This window comes from Xenopus laevis, chromosome 2L (genome assembly GCF_017654675.1).
Source record: "Xenopus laevis strain J_2021 chromosome 2L, Xenopus_laevis_v10.1, whole genome shotgun sequence".
Taxonomy (NCBI): Eukaryota; Metazoa; Chordata; class Amphibia; order Anura; family Pipidae; genus Xenopus; species Xenopus laevis.
This window is the reverse complement of record NC_054373.1, coordinates 79,142,501-79,163,546: the sequence shown is the minus strand read 5'-3', so window position 1 is coordinate 79,163,546 and position 21,046 is coordinate 79,142,501. Positions and strand designations below refer to the sequence as shown.

The 21,046-nt window shown below is 40.1% G+C and overlaps 1 protein-coding gene across 2 annotated transcripts in view; it reads left to right on the top strand.

The window, feature by feature from the left end:
* adora3.3.L (adenosine A3 receptor gene 3 L homeolog) overlaps nucleotides 1-8,536 on the top strand; it is a 29,223-nt gene extending 20,687 nt beyond the window's left edge. For both annotated transcript variants that reach the window (XM_041582076.1, XM_018246612.2), the window contains exon 2: nucleotides 5,965-8,536. In XM_041582076.1, coding sequence (XP_041438010.1) covers nucleotides 5,965-6,598 — 634 coding nt within the window. In that variant the 3' untranslated portion in view covers nucleotides 6,599-8,536. The remainder of the gene's footprint in view (nucleotides 1-5,964) is intronic.
* Nucleotides 8,537-21,046: the final 12,510 nt, after the last annotated feature.

The window sequence follows — 21,046 nt, the reverse complement described above, 5'->3', positions numbered from 1 at the left end:
ACCTAATAACCAGGCAATGCATCTCAGTCTGGATTTGGTTTAATTACTGTTACTTTGGCGCCAAACTGGCGTCATTACGCTGACGTCGCGGAACTGACGCCAGCGCGTCCAACTCAGGCGTTTTCGCCTGTGTCCTTGTGTCAGCGACCGTCGCCGGCGCCTCCGCGCCCGCGACCATCGCCGGCATCCCGCGTCACGCGCCGGCGCGCATTAGCGCGCCCGCGCCTGTGCCGAACAGGACGCATGCGTAATTCCTTACATTGCCCCCCATCAAGGAGCGGCCTCAGGACGCGACAACCAGAAGGCTTACCAGGGTAGGTTCCATGGAACTTCTCCAACAACTCCGGAGCGTGAATGTTAGACACTGGTTCCCACGAATTTTCTTCCGGTCCAAAACCTCTCCACCTTACCAGGTATTGAAGACGCTTGCCTCTCAACCTGGAATCCAAGATCTCTTCAACCTCAAATTCTTCTTGACCGTCAACCACGACAGGAAGTGGAGGAGGAGCCGTACGCCCAGGAAATTGAAACGGTGAGGCCGGTTTCAAAAGTGCAGTATGAAACACCGGATGCATATGCCAGGATGCCGGGAATTTAAGCTGGAAAGCCACAGAATTAATTTGACGAACTATAGGAAAAGGACCCAAGAAACATTGACCCAACTTCCTACTGGGACAAGAAAGCTTAAGGTTAGCAGTTGACAGCCAAACCAAGTCACCCACCTTGAATTCTGGGTCACCTCTCCGTCCCCGATCAGCATATGCTTTAAAGTTTTGTTGAGCCTTCTTCATGTTCTCTTGGAGTTTCTGAAAATTATTGGACAAGAAGGTTAATCGGTCCTTAACTGCAGGAACTAAAATATCAGAAACAATGGCAGAGGGAAAAGTTACTGGATGAAGACCATAGTTTGCGAAGAAAGGGGACTGTCTGATGTTGGAATGATGAGCATTATTGTAGGCGAACTCCGCAAGAGGAAGAAGATTCACCCAATCATCTTGGAGGTATGAAGAATAACATCTTAAATACTGCTCGAGGGTCTGGTTGGTTCGCTCGGTCTGACCATTGGATTGAGGATGAAAATCAGAGGAAAGGGACACCGAAATCTTGAGTGCTCCACACAATGACTTCCAAAACTGTGACGTGAACTGCGGACCCCGATCAGACACCACCTCATCTGGAAGACCATGGAGCCTTACTACTTCCTTAATGAAGATATCAGCAGTCTCAGAGGCAGAAGGAAGTTTTGGTAAAGACTTAAAATGAGCCATCTTGGTTAAACGGTCAACAAAAACAGCAATGGTGGAACAATCACATGACAAAGGTAACTCAGAAATAAAGTCCAAAGAAACTGATCCCCATGGACGAGAAGGCACCGGCAGTGGTTGAAGAAGGCCAATAGGTCTAGAATGAGAGTCCTTGGATCTGGTGCAAACCTCACATGAAGAGACAAACTTTAAACAGTCTTTAGCCATCCCAGGCCACCAGAATAATCTCTTGGCCAAAATAATAGTCTTTTTGACACCTGGATGACCCGCCAGCTTGGAATCATGAATATTCTTGAGGACCTCTAAACGCATTTGTTCTGGAACAAAAATCTTGCCTTGATGAAGAAGAAAACCCTCCTTGGGAACAAGTGATGATTCAGAAACGTTTAGAGATGCATTTTTAATTCCATCCACAAGAGTAGACTGCAACAGGAGGAAATTATTAGAGTTTAAAATCGTCTCAGGAGCCAGAGGAACTTCATCTTCAGGAGAGAACATTCGAGATAAGGCATCTGCTTTAACATTCTTTGACCCAGGTCGGTATGTGAGATGAAAATTAAATCGCATGAAGAATAAAGCCCACCTTGCTTGTCTAGGTCTCAACCTTTTGGCAGAGCGTAGATACTCCAGATTTCTATGATCCGTAAAGATGAGAATCGGATGTTTAGACCCTTCAAGAAGATACCTCCACTCTTCAAGTGCTAGCTTGATAGCAAGTAATTCGCGGTCCGCGACATCATAATTACACTCGCTTTTGGCCAGCTTACGGGAAAAAAAAGCGACAGGATGAAGATCGTCTTGAATCCCAGTTCTCTGTGACAACACAGCACCCACTGCGAGTTCTGAGGCGTCAACTTCCAAAGTGAAAGGAAGGGAAACATCTGGATGGTGAAGAATTGGGCCTGAAGTGAAAAGTCTCTTCAGTTTCTCAAAAGCCCCCTGAGCTTGAGGTGACCAACAAAACTTTTGATTATTACGAGTCAGCTCAGTGATTGGAAGAATGACTTGAGAAAAGTTCTTTATAAATTTCCTGTAAAAGTTTGCAAAACCAATGAAGCGTTGAACAGCTTTTTTAGATGATGGAGTCGGCCAATCGAGAATTGCGGAGATCTTCCGGGAGTCCATCTGGGTTCCCTGGGGAGAAATGAGAAAACCCAAAAAATCTACAGATGTTTGTTCAAACACACACTTTTCAATTTTAGCATAAAGCTGATGGGTGCGCAGGCGTGTCAGAACCTTCTTTAAATGTAACCTGTGCTCCTCTAACGAGTTAGAAAAAATAAGAATGTCATCCAAATATATAATGACGAAAATATCAAGAAAGTCCCTGAAGACATCATTGACGAAGTGCTGAAATGTTGCAGGAGCGTTACATAGACCAAAAGGCATGACCAAATATTCAAAATGTCCGTAACGAGTGCGAAAGGCCGTCTTCCATTCATCCCCTTCCCTTATTCTGACTAGGTTATATGCACCCCGAAGATCCAGTTTAGAAAAAATCTTAGCCTCCGCCAAACGTTGGAAAAGTTCTGGAATGAGAGGAAGTGGATAGCGATTTTTGACTGTAATCTTGTTCAGATCCCGGTAGTCAATACACGGCCTTAAGGAATGATCTTTTTTTCAACGAAGAAAATCCCAGCTCCTGCCGGGGAAGAAGACTGCCTAATGAATCCCTTAGCCAGATTCTCATCCAAATACGAACGGAGCTCCGAAAGTTCAGACTCAGATAACGGATACACTCGTCCGAAAGGAATTTGAGCCCCTGGAAGAAGGTTGATAGGACAATCATAAATACGATGAGGAGGCAACCTGTCGGCCCCTCTTTTATTGAAAACGTCCGTGAATTCCCAATATGCCTGAGGAAGAAGGTCTTGGATCTCGGAGGCAGGAGATAAAGAACACACACCATTGGAAGGGAGGATGCATTGGGACAGACAAAAGTTAGAAAGAAAGGTTACTTCGCCAGTTGCCCAGTTGATAGACGGATTGTGTTTCTGCAACCAAGGCAATCCCAGGATGACAGGGAATAAAGGAGAAGAAACCACATCAAAGTTCATGAGTTCAGCATGCCCTTTATTAAGCAAAACAAAAAGAGAGATAGTCTCTTGCACCACAGGGCCAGAAGTAATCAGAGAACCATCTGCCACACAAAGAGCTATAGGATTCTTCTTGGACTGGAGCGGAATCTGGAATTGTAGTGCCACTTTATTGTCCAAGAAACACCAGCTTGCCCCAGAGTCAAGAATTGCTTGGAGTTCGACCCTCTTGTCTCCCCACTGTAAAGATAAAGAAACTGTCAGGAGAGGCACAGGAACATGACCCCCAGAAAAGTCTTTTTCAAACATCCTCTTACCCGTTGGGCGGGTCGGACAACCCCGAAGCAGATGACCAGCTTGTCCGCAATAGAGGCAGAGGTTAAGTCTGCGACGTCTAATACGCTCCTCTGGTGTTAATGCAGACCTAATAGCACCAATCTGCATAGGCTCTGGAGCTACGTTGAAGGTGGACGAAGAGGCAACTGGAGAACTTGTGGAGGCCATTCGGACAGGAGGAGGAGCGGAAGGCAACAACCACGTCTGAGGGAAAAGACCTGCTTTCTCAGCCTTTTCTTCTTCCCGGCGTTCCCTGAGCCTCTGGTCTAATTGGATTGAAATGAGGATGAGATCCTCCAAACTATCAGGGATGCCAGTACGAGCCAACTCATTTTTTAGCTCAGACGAAAGTCCAAAACGGTACTGGTTCTTTAAGGCTGCTGGGTTCCATTCGGTATCATCCGCCCATTGCCGAAATTCCAGCTTATAATCTTCCGATGGACGGTTCCCTTGCTTCAAAGCACGCAGGGCGGCCTCAGCAGTGGTAGCTCTGTGAGGATCATCAAAGATAACTGCCATAGCATCGAAAAAGGAATCAACTGTGGCCAGTACAGGACTTTGACGATCCATGAGACGGAAAGCCCAGGTCTGTGGTTCGCCTGTGAGGAATGAAATGATGACCCCAAACCGGATTTGCTCAGAGGGATACGTGTGGGGTTTAAGTGAAAATAGCAGCTTACAGTTGCTCCTGAAATTCCGGAACACCTTTCGATCACCAGTGAACTTTTCCGGAAAGGCCACTTTGGGTTCGGAGATTTCCGAGGTGATCACCTGAACCTCCGTTGGAGCTGGAGGAGGAGCAGCCAGAGAAGGAAGAGCAGCTGGCGGATGGGCTCTTATATGCTCCTGCAACTGCGAGTAGCCACTTTGCAGCTCCCGAACAGCTTGTGTAAGAGAGGACAACTGTTGGGTTAAAACGGCAAATGGAGACGCTCCTTCAGCTGGATCCATCTTAGGGCCTGGTTATACTGTCAAGCCTACCAGTATAATCCAGTCGTAGAAGGAGCAGGAGCCGTAGATAGTGAACCCACAAGCGCCTCACACAACCGCTACCCACCTGGAGTGGAACAGGGAGCAGGGTTGTGGAGAGTAGCCAATGAGACGATCAGCGAGGTACAAAGGATTAGGCAAAGTCGTAGTCAGGAAGTCCGAGGTCAAAAGGCAGGCAGCGAGATTCGTAATCAATGAGACAGGCCAAAGAGTCGAGACAGGCAGAAGAAATCGTAGTCCGGGAACAGGCAATGGTCAACAACAGGAATTCAAGAATATAGAGACGCTAGGGTTTCAGTCAAACAACCTAATAACCAGGCAATGCATCTCAGTCTGGATTTGGTTTAAGTACTGTTACTTTGGCGCCAAACTGGCGTCATTACGCTGGCGTCGCGGAACTGACGCCAGCGCGTCCATCTCAGGCGTTTTTGCCTGCGTCCTTGCGTCAGCGACCGTCGTCCCGCGTCACGCGCCGGCGCGCATTAGCGCGCCCGCGCCGAACAGGACGCATGCGTAATTCCTTACACATGGGTGATTTAGAAATACACCTGACCAAAGTAAAATGGGAAATTTATAACCCTCAAACAATGTTGGTCTCTATAAAAAAGATATTGCATGAAATAACATGAAAAAAATATGTAAAACCCTGCTTCATGTAAATAAACCATTTTCATAATAATATACTTTTTTACTAGTATGTTCCATTGGGTAATCATAAATAGAAAATTGCCATTTTAAAAAATAAGGGCCACCCCCTGGGATCATACGATTCACTGTGTACACAAACATACCAACAAACCATACTTGTTAGGTCACATGAGCCAATTAACAGACAGAGTTCGGTCTTTTGCTTCAACACTTCTTCCTGTTACAGTTAGAGTTGTAGTATTTCTGGTCACATGATCTCTGAGACAGCATACAGACCATCACGAAATGGTGGTTCAAGGCAAGAGATGTAAAAGGACAATATTTACTTAAATACATGTACCAGTTTGGTAAGATTCTTTATTATGTCACTTAATATAATATAACCTGTAATAAATCTGTTACTTAAGTACTCATTTTGGGGGTATAGTTTTCCTTTAACTATTTGACAAAATACATGTTTTCACACTACCCATTTTCAGACAGCAGTTTAATTTATATCTTTGTACTAATACAAGTGCAGCGTGCATGATTTTAGTAGAGTTATGGTGTGGAGATTCTAATTACAAAAAGACCCCTTATCGGGAAAACACCAGGTCCCAAGCTTTCTAGATAACAGGTCCTATACATGTATATATAATTGTATGATTCCAGATGATTCCAGTTAATGTAATGAAGATTTTCATCTACAGGTACAGAATTGTAATTACATCCAGGAGAATTTGCTTGTCCATCTGCACTGTTTGGATAATATCTTTTCTGGTGGGTATGGTGCCAATGTTTGGATGGAACAACAGGTCCAGTCTCAGCGAAGAACACCAGCATTACCTCAACTGCACATTTGAAAATGTTATGAGTATGGAATATATGGTCTACTTTAATATTTTTGGGTGGGTGATTCTCCCATTGATAACCATGTTGATTTTGTATATTGAAATTTTCTATCTCATAAAAAAGCAACTGAACCAAAATAATTCAAAAAACGTGAGGAGAGGAGTGTTTTATGGAAAAGAGTACAAGACTGCGAAATCCCTAGCATTGGTCTTATTGCTTTTTGCATTAAGCTGGTTACCATTGTCCATTCTGAACTGTGTACAGTTCTACAACCCGAATGTGAAGAATCTCAGCCTATATCAGCCCACAATATTTCTCTTTATATTGTTGTCCCATGCCAATTCTGCAATGAACCCCATCATCTATGCTTTTAAAATAAAGAAGTTTAAAGAAGCCTACATTCATATTCTAAAAACAATCTTAATGCAGAAGTCTCAGGTACCCGATACTGGCAATGCTGAACACACAATGGAAGAAATATCTAAAGACTAAACTGAACTGAAACTGAAAAATGTGGGATGGTTAATGACATATATCATATATTTTAACACAAGAGGAAAGTTCAGGTCTCTATATTAAGGTGCAGAAACACCTACACAATATTCTAATGTTAATGAATTATTTCTGTCTCATCTTGTTTTTTAAATGTCTGGGTATAAAATGGCATTAAATACATCATTCATTTCTTTTCCCCTAGTGATATTACTTTATACTCAAAGGTAATTTTCTTACTGGAGTAACTGGGTTGTCTGGAAAAAAGTGTATTACTCAAAAAGTAGATTTCACCTAATCTGAAGTCAAACAGCATTTCACTTATAGATAGGACAAAATGTGCTGAATTAAATTTGTGATATCATTTTAAGAAATCAAACTGTGGTAAAATACCTTGTCTTTTAACGAGGAAGTGAAATTAGAGTATTAAAATATGCTGTAAATGGCAGAAAAGTTCAAGTGCAAATTTGCAGAAGTCCAAGTCTATATGACATTTCTTTATGTAGGTAACTGTAGGATGATTTAATAGGGTGTATATTATACTGTAGATTATTATTATATTATACAGGGGTTATTTACTTTTTCCCAGGGAACAGGTTAAAGTACTAAGGGGTGCAAGAACATGCCCCTTAGTGCCCATTTAAGCACTTGTGCCCTGAGGAATGCTGCGCTCTCTCACTCCCTAACTTGCACATCTGAATGTAGGTTAGCTGACAGGTAAAGGGCAGTCGGGTGGCACATACGTCCCCCTTTTCTACAACTTTTCACCAATACAGTGCTGATGAATTTAGTCAGCATTGTATTTGTGGGGGTAGCCATATGGCTCTGTGCTATGCAGCAATTTGGAATTAAACAGAAGGCAGTATTACATAAATGACTCCTAACATGACTTTATAAAATAATTATATTAAGGATAATGTAGGGAGGACACAGAAAGAGCTGCACAATTTCGTTTTTTGTGTCAATTTTTAGCTGAAGGAATTTATTAACAGACTATTTTCAATATGTAATTAATCGTGAATCACCTGGAGTAAAATAAGACACATTAGCCAATACAATCTACCATACAATTATTTTTAGATAGACCTTTATATTTATGCAACCACCTGGGTTTGGTACCAAGTAGGTATAAAACATACAAGTGCCCTTATACAGAAAGAAAAATGGCTAAGATACAGAACAGTTGGAATATTTTAAAACATGGCTAATGTAGAGCACTTAAAGTTACAGTACTGAGCCCTTACTTGGGTACTGTATTAATCATCTGAAAGTCAACAAAGCATTTGTCCACATTACACCATGCTATTCTGTATTACCAACCCACCAACTCCAGAATTAAGTATTTGATCTCTATAGTCTTTGCAGTTGTTATAAAGTTTTGTGGAGTAACACTGTTTGAGCAAACAATATGCCAGTTAATGTATTTCCCTTGCAAATTCTTGCCTGCATCAATCCTTTCACAGAGACTAGATTTACACGATTTAAGGTACATTTGAAGCATTCTCTCTCGGAGTTGGTTCAAATATATTACTATAGAGTTGAAGAAGGCATAAACGTATCCCCAACAAGAATGGAAAGGGATTTAGCTTGGGTTTTATAACCTTTGTAGACTAATGGACAAGGCCATTAATAAAACAAACTTAACAGTTTATGCAAATGTAGTTGAACAATGCCAGTATGTTCTTCTTTTATAAAATACTGGTTCCATATGTTAGAAGCAATAGTGGCATGTTCCCTTTCCATGGTAAAGTTGTGTAATTCATGTTTGAACTGATTGCATAGCTATTATTGCATTAATCCTGTTTACAGTTTCATATGAACAAACTCTGACTCTCACCTGTATGCTTGTAATTTCCTTTGTTTTCTATGTAACCTTTGTACATTATTAGAATAGGGCTGACTGGTTCAGACCCTAATTAAATAAATAAAGTTCTTATTTATTGTGTTATTTTCTTCCAACAAGTTAACTATTGCATAAACTAGCCTGTTTTAGTTCATTCTCATATGCATGGTATCATAACAGCCTCTGTCCCCTTTCCTCTTTTGCTGTTACCTTAATCGCAGTGCTGTCCAACTTACCGAGAGCCGAAATTTTTCAAGCCCATGGTGGAGGGCCAATGATGGAAGCCGGTGATGACCACTTCCTGTTTTTAAACCACACCTATTTTTAACCACACCCGTGTTACCACAACAACGTTTAAGACCATGTCCACATTGATGTTGGTAGTACACCAAAAAAACAAATGGTTGGTGCTCACTGCAGGGATATCATTCATCGCTCATGAATGATAAGTCATATTAAGACATGCCCTTAAGTCCATATGCCTTATCCTCCCATGTGGATAACACACCAACCCCCAACACATGATTACACACCTTGGGGACAACTAACAAGTATTTCCAAATGCTAACAACCGACCACCAGGTTCACCTCCCATAGGCAGAGCATGGCACACACAGGCAGCATAGGGCAGGCAGGTTATCACACACAAGGATCATAGGGCAGGCAGAGTATGGCACACAAAAAAACATAGGGCAGGCAAAGTATGGCACACAAAAAAACATAGGGCAGGTAGAGTATGGCACACACAAGGAATATCGGGCAGGCCGAGTATGGTATACACAAAGTGCATAGGGCAGACAGAGTATGGCACATACAAAGATCAGAAGACTGGGAAACCTATCAAGACTCTAAGATGAACGGTTCATACTGTGCTTTATTTACCAGTAGGTCCTTCCAGCTGACAAGAGGACACCATTCCTATTAGAAGAAAGGAGGTTCTGGCTAAATATTCAGAATGTGGGCACTTTCAGTCTGGGCAAGAGGAGTGAACAGTACAGGCATTAGGGGTGTGAACAATAGAAGTGTCACAGGTGTGAACAATGCAGGGGGATAAAAGATGTGAACCTTACTGTCTGCATTTGAGGTGTAAAAAATGCAGGGGCTATTTAATCTCAGCACTGATACCTTTTAAATTTTGCACAAAGGATAGCAGTCACCGCAGGCAGACTTTCATGTGAGGGGGGGCACACAAGGGGGGGGTCACAAAAACCAGACCTCAGTCGAAAAAATGGCTCTTAAAAAAGTTGTGTTAAAGGAAAACTATACCCCCAAAATGAATACTTAAGCAACAGATAGTTTATATCAAATTGTATGACATATTAAAGAATCTTACCAAACTGGAATATATATTTACATAAATATTGCCCTTTTACATCTCTTGCCTTGAACCACCATTTCGTGACTCTATCTGTGCTGCCTCAGAGATCACCTGACCAGAAATACTACAACACTAACTGTAACAGGAAGAAGTGAGGAAGCAAAAGGCAGAACTCTGTCTGTTAATTGGCTCATGTGACCTTACATGTGGTTTGTATGTGAGTACAGTGAATCTTACGATCTCAGGGGGCGGCCCTTATTTTTTAAAATGGCAATTTTCTATTTATGATTACCCAATGGCACATACTACTAAAAAAGTATATTATTATGATAATGGTTCATTTACATGAAGCAGGGTTTTACACATGAGCTGTTTTACTCAGTATCTTTTAATAGAGACCTACATTGTTTGGGGGGTATAGTTTTCCTTTAACAGAAAAGTGTTTCATGCCCCTTCTGGGCAAAGGCTATGCTAGGCTAATGAAACAGTCCATAAAGCACACTGTTTAAAAGAAAAATGGCCAATCACAAAGGGTTTAGAAACATCCAATCAAATTACACCAAACAATTTGCTAGCCATAAACAACATAAAAAATAAAAACATTTTTGTATATACAAAACATTTTTGACATAATTTATACACAAAAGTTAGTGAGAATCTGAGAAAGAAAGAAATCTGAGAAAGAAGGAAAACCCAGGGTAAGTTTGGTTTTGGTGCACATGCTACAGGGCAGTTCACCAGAGGTCATAAAGTATCCCCGTGCTTCAATTCCCAGCCAGAGAGGGAAAGAATGTGCATGAGAGCAGGGAGGGATTTGTATCTGATTGGCCAGGAGGAAGTCAGGAATCTCCATAAAACTATACATATTGGGTATTGACTTTCTTGGAAGACATGGGGCTTTCCAAATGAATTGTAGGTTCACTCAAATAAATTATATTTGTGATATGCGTTTCCTACACAGTTCTTGCTACAACTAGCATTTTTTTTTCGTGGATGCAGAAGCAGTAAATATATATGAGGAACAACATATAGACTTACCAGAAACCTATACTTCTACCATCTGAAAATTCACTATTAAAGTTACAAACAACAAACATAAAGCCAAAACTACAAAAAAAAAGTTAAAAGCAACAATGTTAATGTCCTGGAATGGCTTCCTCAAAATCCCCATTCAATCTGACAGAGCTTGAACAGTTTTGCTAACAAAAATGGGGAAAAATGCAGTGTACAGATGAACAAAGCTGACTGACATAAAATAATAATTTGCATGATCCTGCACATTATTCCTCAAGGAGGGGTTAAGGGCTCTCATCCCTGTTTTTAAGGCAGTGCTATATGTACAGCATGAGGCATATGAATACCGTCTGTTGGGTATTTTCTTTTAAAAACATACTAATCTCCTGGCTGGGGAAAGGTGTGTTTAAGGTAAATTTTCAGTATTTTGGGGTCACCTTTTAGTTCACACACATCTGTTAAAAGGTTACTCACCTTGTTAAATTGAAATAATACAGTAAGGGGCATATTTATCAAGGGTCGAATTTCGAATTGAAAAAATGCTGAAATTCGAATTCAAAAAGACCAACCGAAATTAAGTCAAAGTTTTTTTTTGGTCGAATAGGTCTGTTTTCGATTGAATAGGTCTGTAATAGGCCAAATTCGAATCATACGAATCGATGGAATAGCACATTCGATCGAATTCGATTCAAAGTTTTCCCCCAAAAAAACTTTGATTTTTCAAAGTCCACCAATTGACTCCAAATAGGTTCTAGGAGATTCCCCATAGGCTAAAACAGCGATTCGGCAGGTTTTAGAAGTCGAATTTTTAAAGAGACAGTACATGATAAATTTCGATATTCAAATTTTTAAATTTTTTTCAAATTCAAATGGAATTTGAACTATTTCCTAGTCGTAGTACACAAAAAAATAGCTCAAAATTCAAATTTTTTTCATTCAAAAATTCACCTCGACCTTTGATAAATTTGCCCCTAAAAATTACTATAAGTATGCCATCAGAGAATAATCCTTTTTGGGAAGTAAATTAAATGGAAGTTGTCTTCTATGTCTTCAATTAGTTCTGTATAAAAGGAATTTTGGTGTATGACCTAATTTTATGGATATGAAAAGAAACATCTATTCTGTGAACTAAATGTACTATTTTCCTTGAAGCTGGCAAATCGTAACCCATGAAACTTTTTAGTACTTACGAAATACAAATGAAGTGAATTTTGATAAAGTGTTTTGCGGAGAAGCGCTAACCTAATTGGTCAATTATTTATCTGTGTCTGCTTGTTCTGTCTTAGAGTAATCATTCTCTACTTTAATAGATACATCTCTTTTGGAGATTACAAAATCCTTCTGCGTCTGAGAAAAAGATTCAGGGTTGCTGTTAAAGAGTTGCTTGCTTTTCTAACAATGTCATGAAACTTCCTATTCCTAGTTTGATCATTTTATTTCTAAACATGCCATTAAAATTACTGCAGAAAATGGACAATGACCATATTAATGCCAGACATGCTAGTAAAATCACTGCAGAAAATTGATTATGAGCATATTATTCCCAGACATGCAGAAAAAATAACTGCAGAAAATGGACAATGAACACTGCAGTACACGGATAATGAACACAAGAACATCAGATAATACAGTAAAATAATTGCAGCAAATGGATAGATTTAAAGCATTACCTCACTGTGCATACACTGTAGGGACTCGGTTCAACTTATGATTTATTACAAAGTGCCCCAACTAATTATTATACTATAAAAATAAGTTTATTTTTAGGAGAACAATAAGAGAGAGGATAGACTACAGTTATAAGGACAGACATACACATGGTATCTGTTAACTGGCAACCCCTTATTCAGAAAGCTTCAAATTATGGGAAGGCCATCTCCCATAGATTCAATTTAAAAATTAATAAAAATGTGAAAAATGATTTTCTTTTTCTCTGTTATAATAAAACAGTAACTTGTACTTTATCCCAGCTAAGATATAATAAACCTCATTAGGGAGGTAAATCAATCATATTGGGTTTAATTAATGTTTAAATTATTTCATAGTAGACTTAAGATATGAAGTTCCAGATTACAGAATAAGACCCCTTACCTGGAAAACCCCAGGTTCCAAGCATTCTGGATAACAGGTCCAATACTGTACTGAATGATGTCACATGTCAAAACTTGTATTAGCAAAGCATGTAGTTATGCAGACATCTAGTGTTAGAATAAGTGCATTACACAAGTTTATTAGGGAAATGAATAGTAACAGTTTTTACACTGCTACTTTGGTTGCTATTGTTTCTCCAGTACATGTATGCGGAATTTGGATCTCCATACCTCAAGTCTACTAAAAAAACATTTAAATATTAATTGGTAGGATTTAATAGGACTGTTTTGCCTCTAGTAAGGATTAATTATATTTTAGTTGGGATTAAGTGCAAGCAACTGTTTAATTATTACAGGGAAAAAGAAAATTATTTTAATATTTTTTAATTATTTAAAAAAAAATTAATTATTTGATTATAAGAGAGTCTATGGGGGATGGCCTTCCCGCAATTCGGAGCTTCATGATAATGTTTTTTCGGATAACGGATCCTATATCTGTACTACTTTTGTTATTATTGCTTTCTACACTAATGGAAGTTATCTAGTTTCTAAAAGCCATTCTATCTTGTACTGAGAAAACCTTGGAAATTGAAGTCAATGAGTTTTTTCTTGTGCCACATGCATCGGAGTAAATGGGCATATATATATGTTTTCCTGCGTTAAAAAATTTATTTATTTTCCAGAAAAACAAAATGCAAAATTCTAGCGCAGATTAATGAAAGTTTTTCACCACTTGTGAAAACTTAAATTTTTTTCAAAGACATGGCAGATTTAAAGGAAACCATGGTACTGTGATGAACCATCTCCCAATATGCCTTAGGCTGGCAGTGTAATGCAATGACTTGTCCCATTGTGAAGGGATGGATTATGGGACCTGAAGTCCTTCTGCTTTCCATAATGGGTGTCTTTATTCTTTAAGCGTCATAAATGACACAAGGAAATAAACATGCAAGGCGACACCTATAGCCTGCCCTTCCTGTTTGCAGAATGCCATCATACAAGGTTTTAAGAATTCAAAGACACGTGCAACTCCTAATTTTTGAACTACATTCCAACTCCTGGACAGCATGTATGTGATTTATAAAATAGCATAAAACTATATTACTGTAATCAGTGGTGTAAGTAGATATTACTGGGCCCCACAGCAAATTATTTTCCAGGCCCCCAAAATGTGCTGTTTTAACAATATTTACTAAAATTGGGGCCTCATATACCTCCTGGGCCCCCTGCAACTGCAGGGTCTGCTTCCTCTGTAGTTATGCCCCTGCCTGTAATCCTCTATGATGAAGTCGTAGATCTCTAAAATGATACTCCCGAAGTACATATATAGACTTTGGTGCTCAAAGCTATGAGGGAAAAAATCTACAAGTACTGACTCATATACCTGTATATTATCATATTTTTCTGTAAATGTGTAGAATAGAAATTGGTCGAGATCTGTAGGCTTCACATATACAAATGTGTCAACAACATCTTTTGTGTATTTGTACAGCATATTTTAAGGAGTTTGTTGGATATCATATAGAGGTAAAAGTATTTTATTTAGCTTTTTATGAACTGCAACAGGGACTCAATGTTGTCATGCTATGAAACTAAAATGTCGTCAAGATACCTCCACCAATCCAAACAGTGTCCGGCATAGTGTTTATCATGACGAATGTGCTTATCCATAAAGGTATTAGCAAATGACTGGGCAACATTGGACCCCATGCTGCTCCCATTCAGCTGCAAAAAACTTACATTCAATGACTTTGAGGAAAAATGAAAGCCGCTGGTCAAAATAATTTGCCCTTTTCTTCAATAACAATTCACATGCTTGTATTATTAAGTATTGAGGGTAGAGACTGGCAACATCAATGGTTGCCAATATCAAGTCACCCTCAATCTCTTTGCCCATTCACTATCATTTGTTCAAGAAATGTCTGTGTCTTGTGTCTCTTTGATCAATGGACCCTACAGCCTGTCCTACATAACATAAAATAGTAAAAACACCAAACCAAAAGAGGAAACTATTGGGTGAAACGGTGGACTAAAATGTCAGTAGGGTGAAAAGAATTGGGGATCTCGGTTTCTCTTCTGTTTCCTCACATTTTTTTTAATTACATCACATATTTTCCTTCTGGGTGGAGAGTAAAGGATCATTTTGCAAAATCTGATAAACATGCCCATATGCCAGTTGCAATTCATTCTTAGAAATATAGTAAACTGTACCAACATATTGTCTCCCTTATCAAAAGGCTTTATACTGTAGTTGCATTGAGCTAAAGATCTGATAGTAGAAAAGTGTTTGAGTCAGCACACACTTGTTCCAATGGTGGCCACAATCCACCTAATACAGCAAAAGTTTGATTATTGACAGCACCATTTTCATAAATAAAAAGCCTTTATTGTTACTTGGCTACGACCAAAAGATCTGATAGTTACCATTTAATTCCACACTTTGAGACTTAAGGTTCATATTTCTACTAATACCCTCAAGCAAATGGACGCTATCAGTAATATTAGAAATGGATACTGCTTTTTGTGGTTTTTACATCTGTGGTCTTTCCTCCTACTATTCACACAGTTGTGAAAACCTATATTAAAAGCAGAGATGAATATAATAAAATTGAAACAACAGCAACATCTACTGGTTAGTTCTGCCAACTCGCCTGACACTAGGAAGAAAAAATCCAGAAGAAAAGGAAAAGTTTCTGAAAAAGAGAGTAGATATGGGTCATCTAGTGTGTCTATGTTATTTCCTGGTGTCTGCTATATTTTTTTAAGAGTCAAATTTAGCAGTGCAGAGAATAGGAAAGGAATGGCAAATACAACAATTACATTTGCAAAATACACTAACCTTTTCGGATATATAATTTATGTTTTGGAAAGCTGCTCAGAATTATCTTTTCTTTTATTATGCAAAAATAAAATGTTTAATATGGCATACAGTAAAGTCAAATTGAGGAAAAGCACTGGAGCTATAAGCGCAGGGGCTTTATGACAAGGGATCTGAATGACCAGCAGCCAGATTATACTGATCTAGGTTAGAGATGGGCAGAATCACATGTAGCTGTGTTTAGGTGATAATGAATGCGTTAAAGCAGGAGATGGCCAGGCCCAGGGGCGGAGTAAGAGAGGGACGTGATGTCAGGCGAAGAAGCAGTTCACTTCCTTAACTTCTGAGCAGGTAGAAACATCCCATCAACCCTCCCCCATTTTGCAAATGTGAAATGTCAGGACTTTTCTTCTTTATGTTCTCATATTATCTATTAATAACTGAATATGGATGTTTTCCTGAAAGTGCTGTTATATTGTGGTTTCTGTATCTTTACACATTATAATTGTGAGAGTCTGTATTGTATTCATTTATGTTAAATGAATGTGAAGTGCTTGATCCAGGGAATGTTTCTGATCACCATTGGGGTCAGGAAGGAATTTTTTCCCTCTTGAAGCATAATTGGCACTGGCTTCTGGCTGGGTTTTTTGCCTTCCTCTGGATCAAAACAGTGCGCATATGATAATATATTCTGAGTTTTATTTGTCACAGCAGCGGTACTGCACAGGTAAGTATGAAGTACTGCACAGGTAAGTTTAGAAGAGGGAGAAAGGAGGTTCTCTCCTGTGACTGCACGGTGGATTGATTGATACAGTCGTTACTACTGCTTGTGCTAGGGGGCAGCCTGCTTGGATTTCCTATCATCATGGGACCCCATGACCTGGATGGGGAAGCAGGGGCTTGACGGGGCCTAGGAGTAGTGCCTGTCCCCGCCCACTTTTTTCAGGGCTCTGATTGGCTAGTAGTAAGCGCCTGAGCAGCGGTAATACTTACCATTCGTGGAGGCAGCAGGAGGCAGCATCCAGCCCTCCCTACTTGTAGATGGGTGAGTTTAGTCACAGTTGGCAGAGGGTACCTTTACAAGGACCCCCAGGGGAAGTTAAAAGGGGGTATTTCATAGTGAGTGGAAGTAGCCTGCTAGGCCTGGGTACTCATGGGAAGGTAGGCAGCCCGGTTTAGGGCTTGGGAGAAATGGAACAGGAACCTATCTTGGCAGTTGGGTACAGCCACCCCACCCCCATTCCCCTTTCCCCCAGGTGTTGGAATAATATTATAAAGGTTAAAGGTTTGTTAAACAAATGGTTGGTAAAAGGTTAAAATGTTATAAATGCTAATTATTGTTATTACTGTGTTAAAATAAACAACTGCGGCCATCTCTTTCCAAACCAGTGGTGTGTATGTATTATTTGGGGTAGGAGGTATGTGGTTGGGGCAGAAGGGAGAGGTGCAGAATCGACACTGCACCCGTCAAGACACTGCAGATACAGGTCCGGCAGCACGGCTGCTGAACTTCTCTCATATTGGCCGCACAGCATAGAAGTGATCTCTTGTTAAATTCTGGCTTTAGAATATTGCCTGACATGGTACTATTTATTTGATAAAATGTGAATAAATGATGTGGCCATTTTACACCCATATCTGTCTCCTGGTTTCATTAAGGTATATAATAGTGGGGTTCAGTGGGATGGCTCAATGCGGAGGGTCAAATTGAGGAGTCCTCTGCATAAATGGCACACTAGCTGAACATCTCACCATGTCCATGGTGCAAAATTAAGGTAGAGCGAGAGATCATGTATGACTTTGGTAGGTTCAAAATCAATGAATCCTGGGAAGATATAAATTGTTCAAAAGTCTTTCCTGCATAGATATCAATATGCATGTTGCAAGGAAATATTTTCTGCAGATGAACAAATCGGACTGTAATACATCAATGAAATCAATACACAGCAATACTCTGCAATACTGTGCTGTTCTGATGCAAGATAAAAGGCTTTGGGGTAGATTCACTAATGGGCGAATTTTCACCAGCGTCAGCTTCGCACCCCTTGCACCACTTCGCCAGGTGCAAATACGCAACGAATACGATAATTTGCTAAAATGCGATGTTTCGTCCAAGTTGGCGAACTCTGACAAATTATTGCTATCGTTACTTCGGCTGTGCGAGCATTTAATAGCATTTAATTTGTGGCTAGCGAAACTTCGCTAGTGATGTTGCGCTTAGATAAAATAGGTTGGGAAATTTAAAGTTGTATGGACGTCTTTATTATAAATGTTGCTGTAAATGGTTTAAGCTACCGGTCCAGGGAACCTTGTAAAGACAAGAAAGTTGATATAATGCCCTACACATGAGCCCACTGTAAAATGAATGTTCCATATGTTATAAAATGTGTTGAGAAAACCACTTACCCAAAAGAGTAATTTAGGACTTTTGCAGGCAATCCCGCTTAAAAAAAGGAAAAGTTGCCAGTGTTTTTTGATGCATTTTCAGCTCACAGGATATGATGTATGTGACAGAAGATTGAGGAAGATCTAGCTGCTTTGTAGCACTTCGCCTGGTCTGAGGTGCCAAAGGCACCTCCGTTTCGCCAGAGTGAAAAGTCGCCTGGCGATAGAGTGCGAATGACCACTAGTGACAGTCTGTTTCTCTAGTGAATTGGCTCCTGTGCCTGTTAGTAAATTGGCGATGTCCCTGCAGGTGCTCACACCAGCGAATTGTCGCTAGTGTTAGCCACTTCACTCCTTAGTAAATCTGCCCCTTTGTACATTTGTATACATTTCCCAAATACTAAATGATGTGAACTTAGTTTTGACATTTGCTTCCCTGTGACTCATTTCATTTATGTGTTGAGTTTCCTTTGAGAGTTAATCCTGCTGAACTTGTATTCTTTTAAAAGGAAATGGCCTCTTAGCCCACTTGCATGAAAAAGTATTTCTTAATGTCAAGGGCATAATTATTAAAGGCAAATCTTTAGATTATATTCAGAGAGAAAACTCCCTCCCACCCCTCATTGGTTTAACTAAAAGCTAGAGGCTCCAAAGTTTCACCAGACAATACTGCTTCACCACCCACAGGGATTCACCTCCCCCCCCCTTCGTCACTGAGTAGCCTCGCAAAACAAACAGACTGCCATGGTAAAATAAAGGTTTTATTACTGCCAAAAAAATTTACTTCACTGAGCTTGGGAGTTGTGCAGGGAATCGCTTCAAATTAACCTTTCCCTTGTATATTATTGTCCGTCAGTTCCTAACTGAGCCTATTGAGTTACATGCTACGCTACCTAGCAAAATTATATTCCTTCATTCAGAGTTAGTCCTGGAAAAAGCCATATTGACCCTGAATAAATGGGTGTTTAAAACCTCATAAACTAATGAGATTCCCAGGGTTAGGAAATCTACTGAGATTGAAAAGACAATCTTAAAACATTTGTAGATACCATAACATTTCCAGTAAAAAGCCTTAGTGGTAAGCCATGGGTTTTCACTAGAACAACTCACTTCAGTCAGTTATTTGTTTTTACTATTACTATACCAAGCAAAGCAAATTAGCATTGACTACCTGTGCCCAGTGTCGGACTGGGCCGGCGGGACGCCGGGAAAAAAGCCGTTTCCCAGTGGCACTCGACCCCTCTTTGTTGGTGGGTCGCGGCAAAATCAAAATTTCACTTGTGCGCATTAGCGTTGCACAGCGTGCATGCGCACTACCATGGCGATGCGCACGTGCGCACTGACGCGCATACACATACCCGGCACCGGAGTGCAGGAGCGGCAGGGGGTACCGGAGGGGGGACAGGGGCCAGGAGCGCCAGTAGGCCCCAAGCCCCCAGTCCGACCCTGCCTGTGCCTAAGGTTGCCACCTTTTTCTGCAAAAAAAATCTAACTTTCTTGTATAAATCTGTTCTCTATTTATAATATACGTTAGAAAGTAAGTGTTTGGGGAGCACCGCCCATCAGGCACAGAGGATGGTGTGCAGGGTCAAATAGTGATAATAATTACAAAAAGAAAAAGAGCTGACCAATAGAGCTGCACCCTCCCATCCGTAACCACCAAGACTCCGGTGAAGCAAACATTAAAGGCGCATTTTAGCTTCTGGTTAGGCAGGCGTCTGATAGGGACATAGAATTGGGTGACTGGGTGATCGGATCCGGGAGGGGACCTCTGTGGGTGAAGGAGTTGGACAAACTATTGATCCGTGGGTCTGATACTGGCTGAAACTTGTACCATGGTACATTTGTGCTATAAACGCACCCAAGCGCTCCAAGGTTTCAGGGCTTCCGTTACCCTGGTTCTTACTCCTCTAGCCTCATACCAAGAAGGGAGGGATCCCCAAGTGGGTGAAGGGGTTGGTTTGGTGGGGGTCAGCCTTGGCTGTATCAGACAGATATTGCTTGGCTAGTGAGCTAAGTAATTACTTGTTGTGCTCCAACCACAACTTGATATTGATCTAAGTGCTCTTTTTGCACATTTCCCCTTGAACCCGGTGTTGCCGAGTCAATCAGTCTCCTATACCTAACCTTTATTTTAATGTTGCTCTCTAGACCTTGGTTTTAAGGATTTATTAAAAGTTAAGTTTTACTTTAATGTTTGCTTCACCGGAGTCTTGCTGGTTACGGATGGGAGGGTGCAGCTCTATGGATCAGCTCTTTTTCTTTTTGTAATTATTTATAATATACACTGGTAAATTACTAGTCAGGTAACTCAACCTGTGCTATTCAAACTGTGCTGTTTACATAAGTGATAGAATTGTTTTAAAAGGATATTTCACCTTTAAGTTAACTTTAAGGGGGTTATTTATCAGAGGTTGAGTTTTATTTTACCTCGAATGAACTCAAAATTAGAATGGTATCTTTTTTAAGAAAAAACTTGAATGTGAAAAACCTGAATCTGCGAGTTTGAGTCCCGTAACCCAAAAATTTGAATTGATCGAGTTTTCAGCAAAAAAAAAAATCGAATTGCTCGAATCATTCGCGTTTTTGGGCAAAACTCTCGGAAAAAAATTCAAACATCAAGCAGGCTGTTACTCTCTTCAAATGGTTCAAGGGACCTCTGCCATTGACTCCTACATAACCGGTTTTAGGTGGTGTATTTTCAGATTTGAGCTATTTCCAGGGTCAGAGTATAATAAATCTTGATTTAAGTTTAAATTCAAGTTTTTTTTAACCCGAAAATGTGAGTTTTGACCAAAAAATACTACTTGAAAACTTGAATTTTCATGGAAAAAACAACTCAAACCTTAATAAGTCTGCCCCTTGGTATGTTATAGAATGGCAGATTCTAAGCAACTTTTAAATCAGCCTTTATTTTATTTTTTTATCATTTTATAATTATTTTCCTTCTTCTTCTAAATCCTTCCAGCTTTCAAATGGG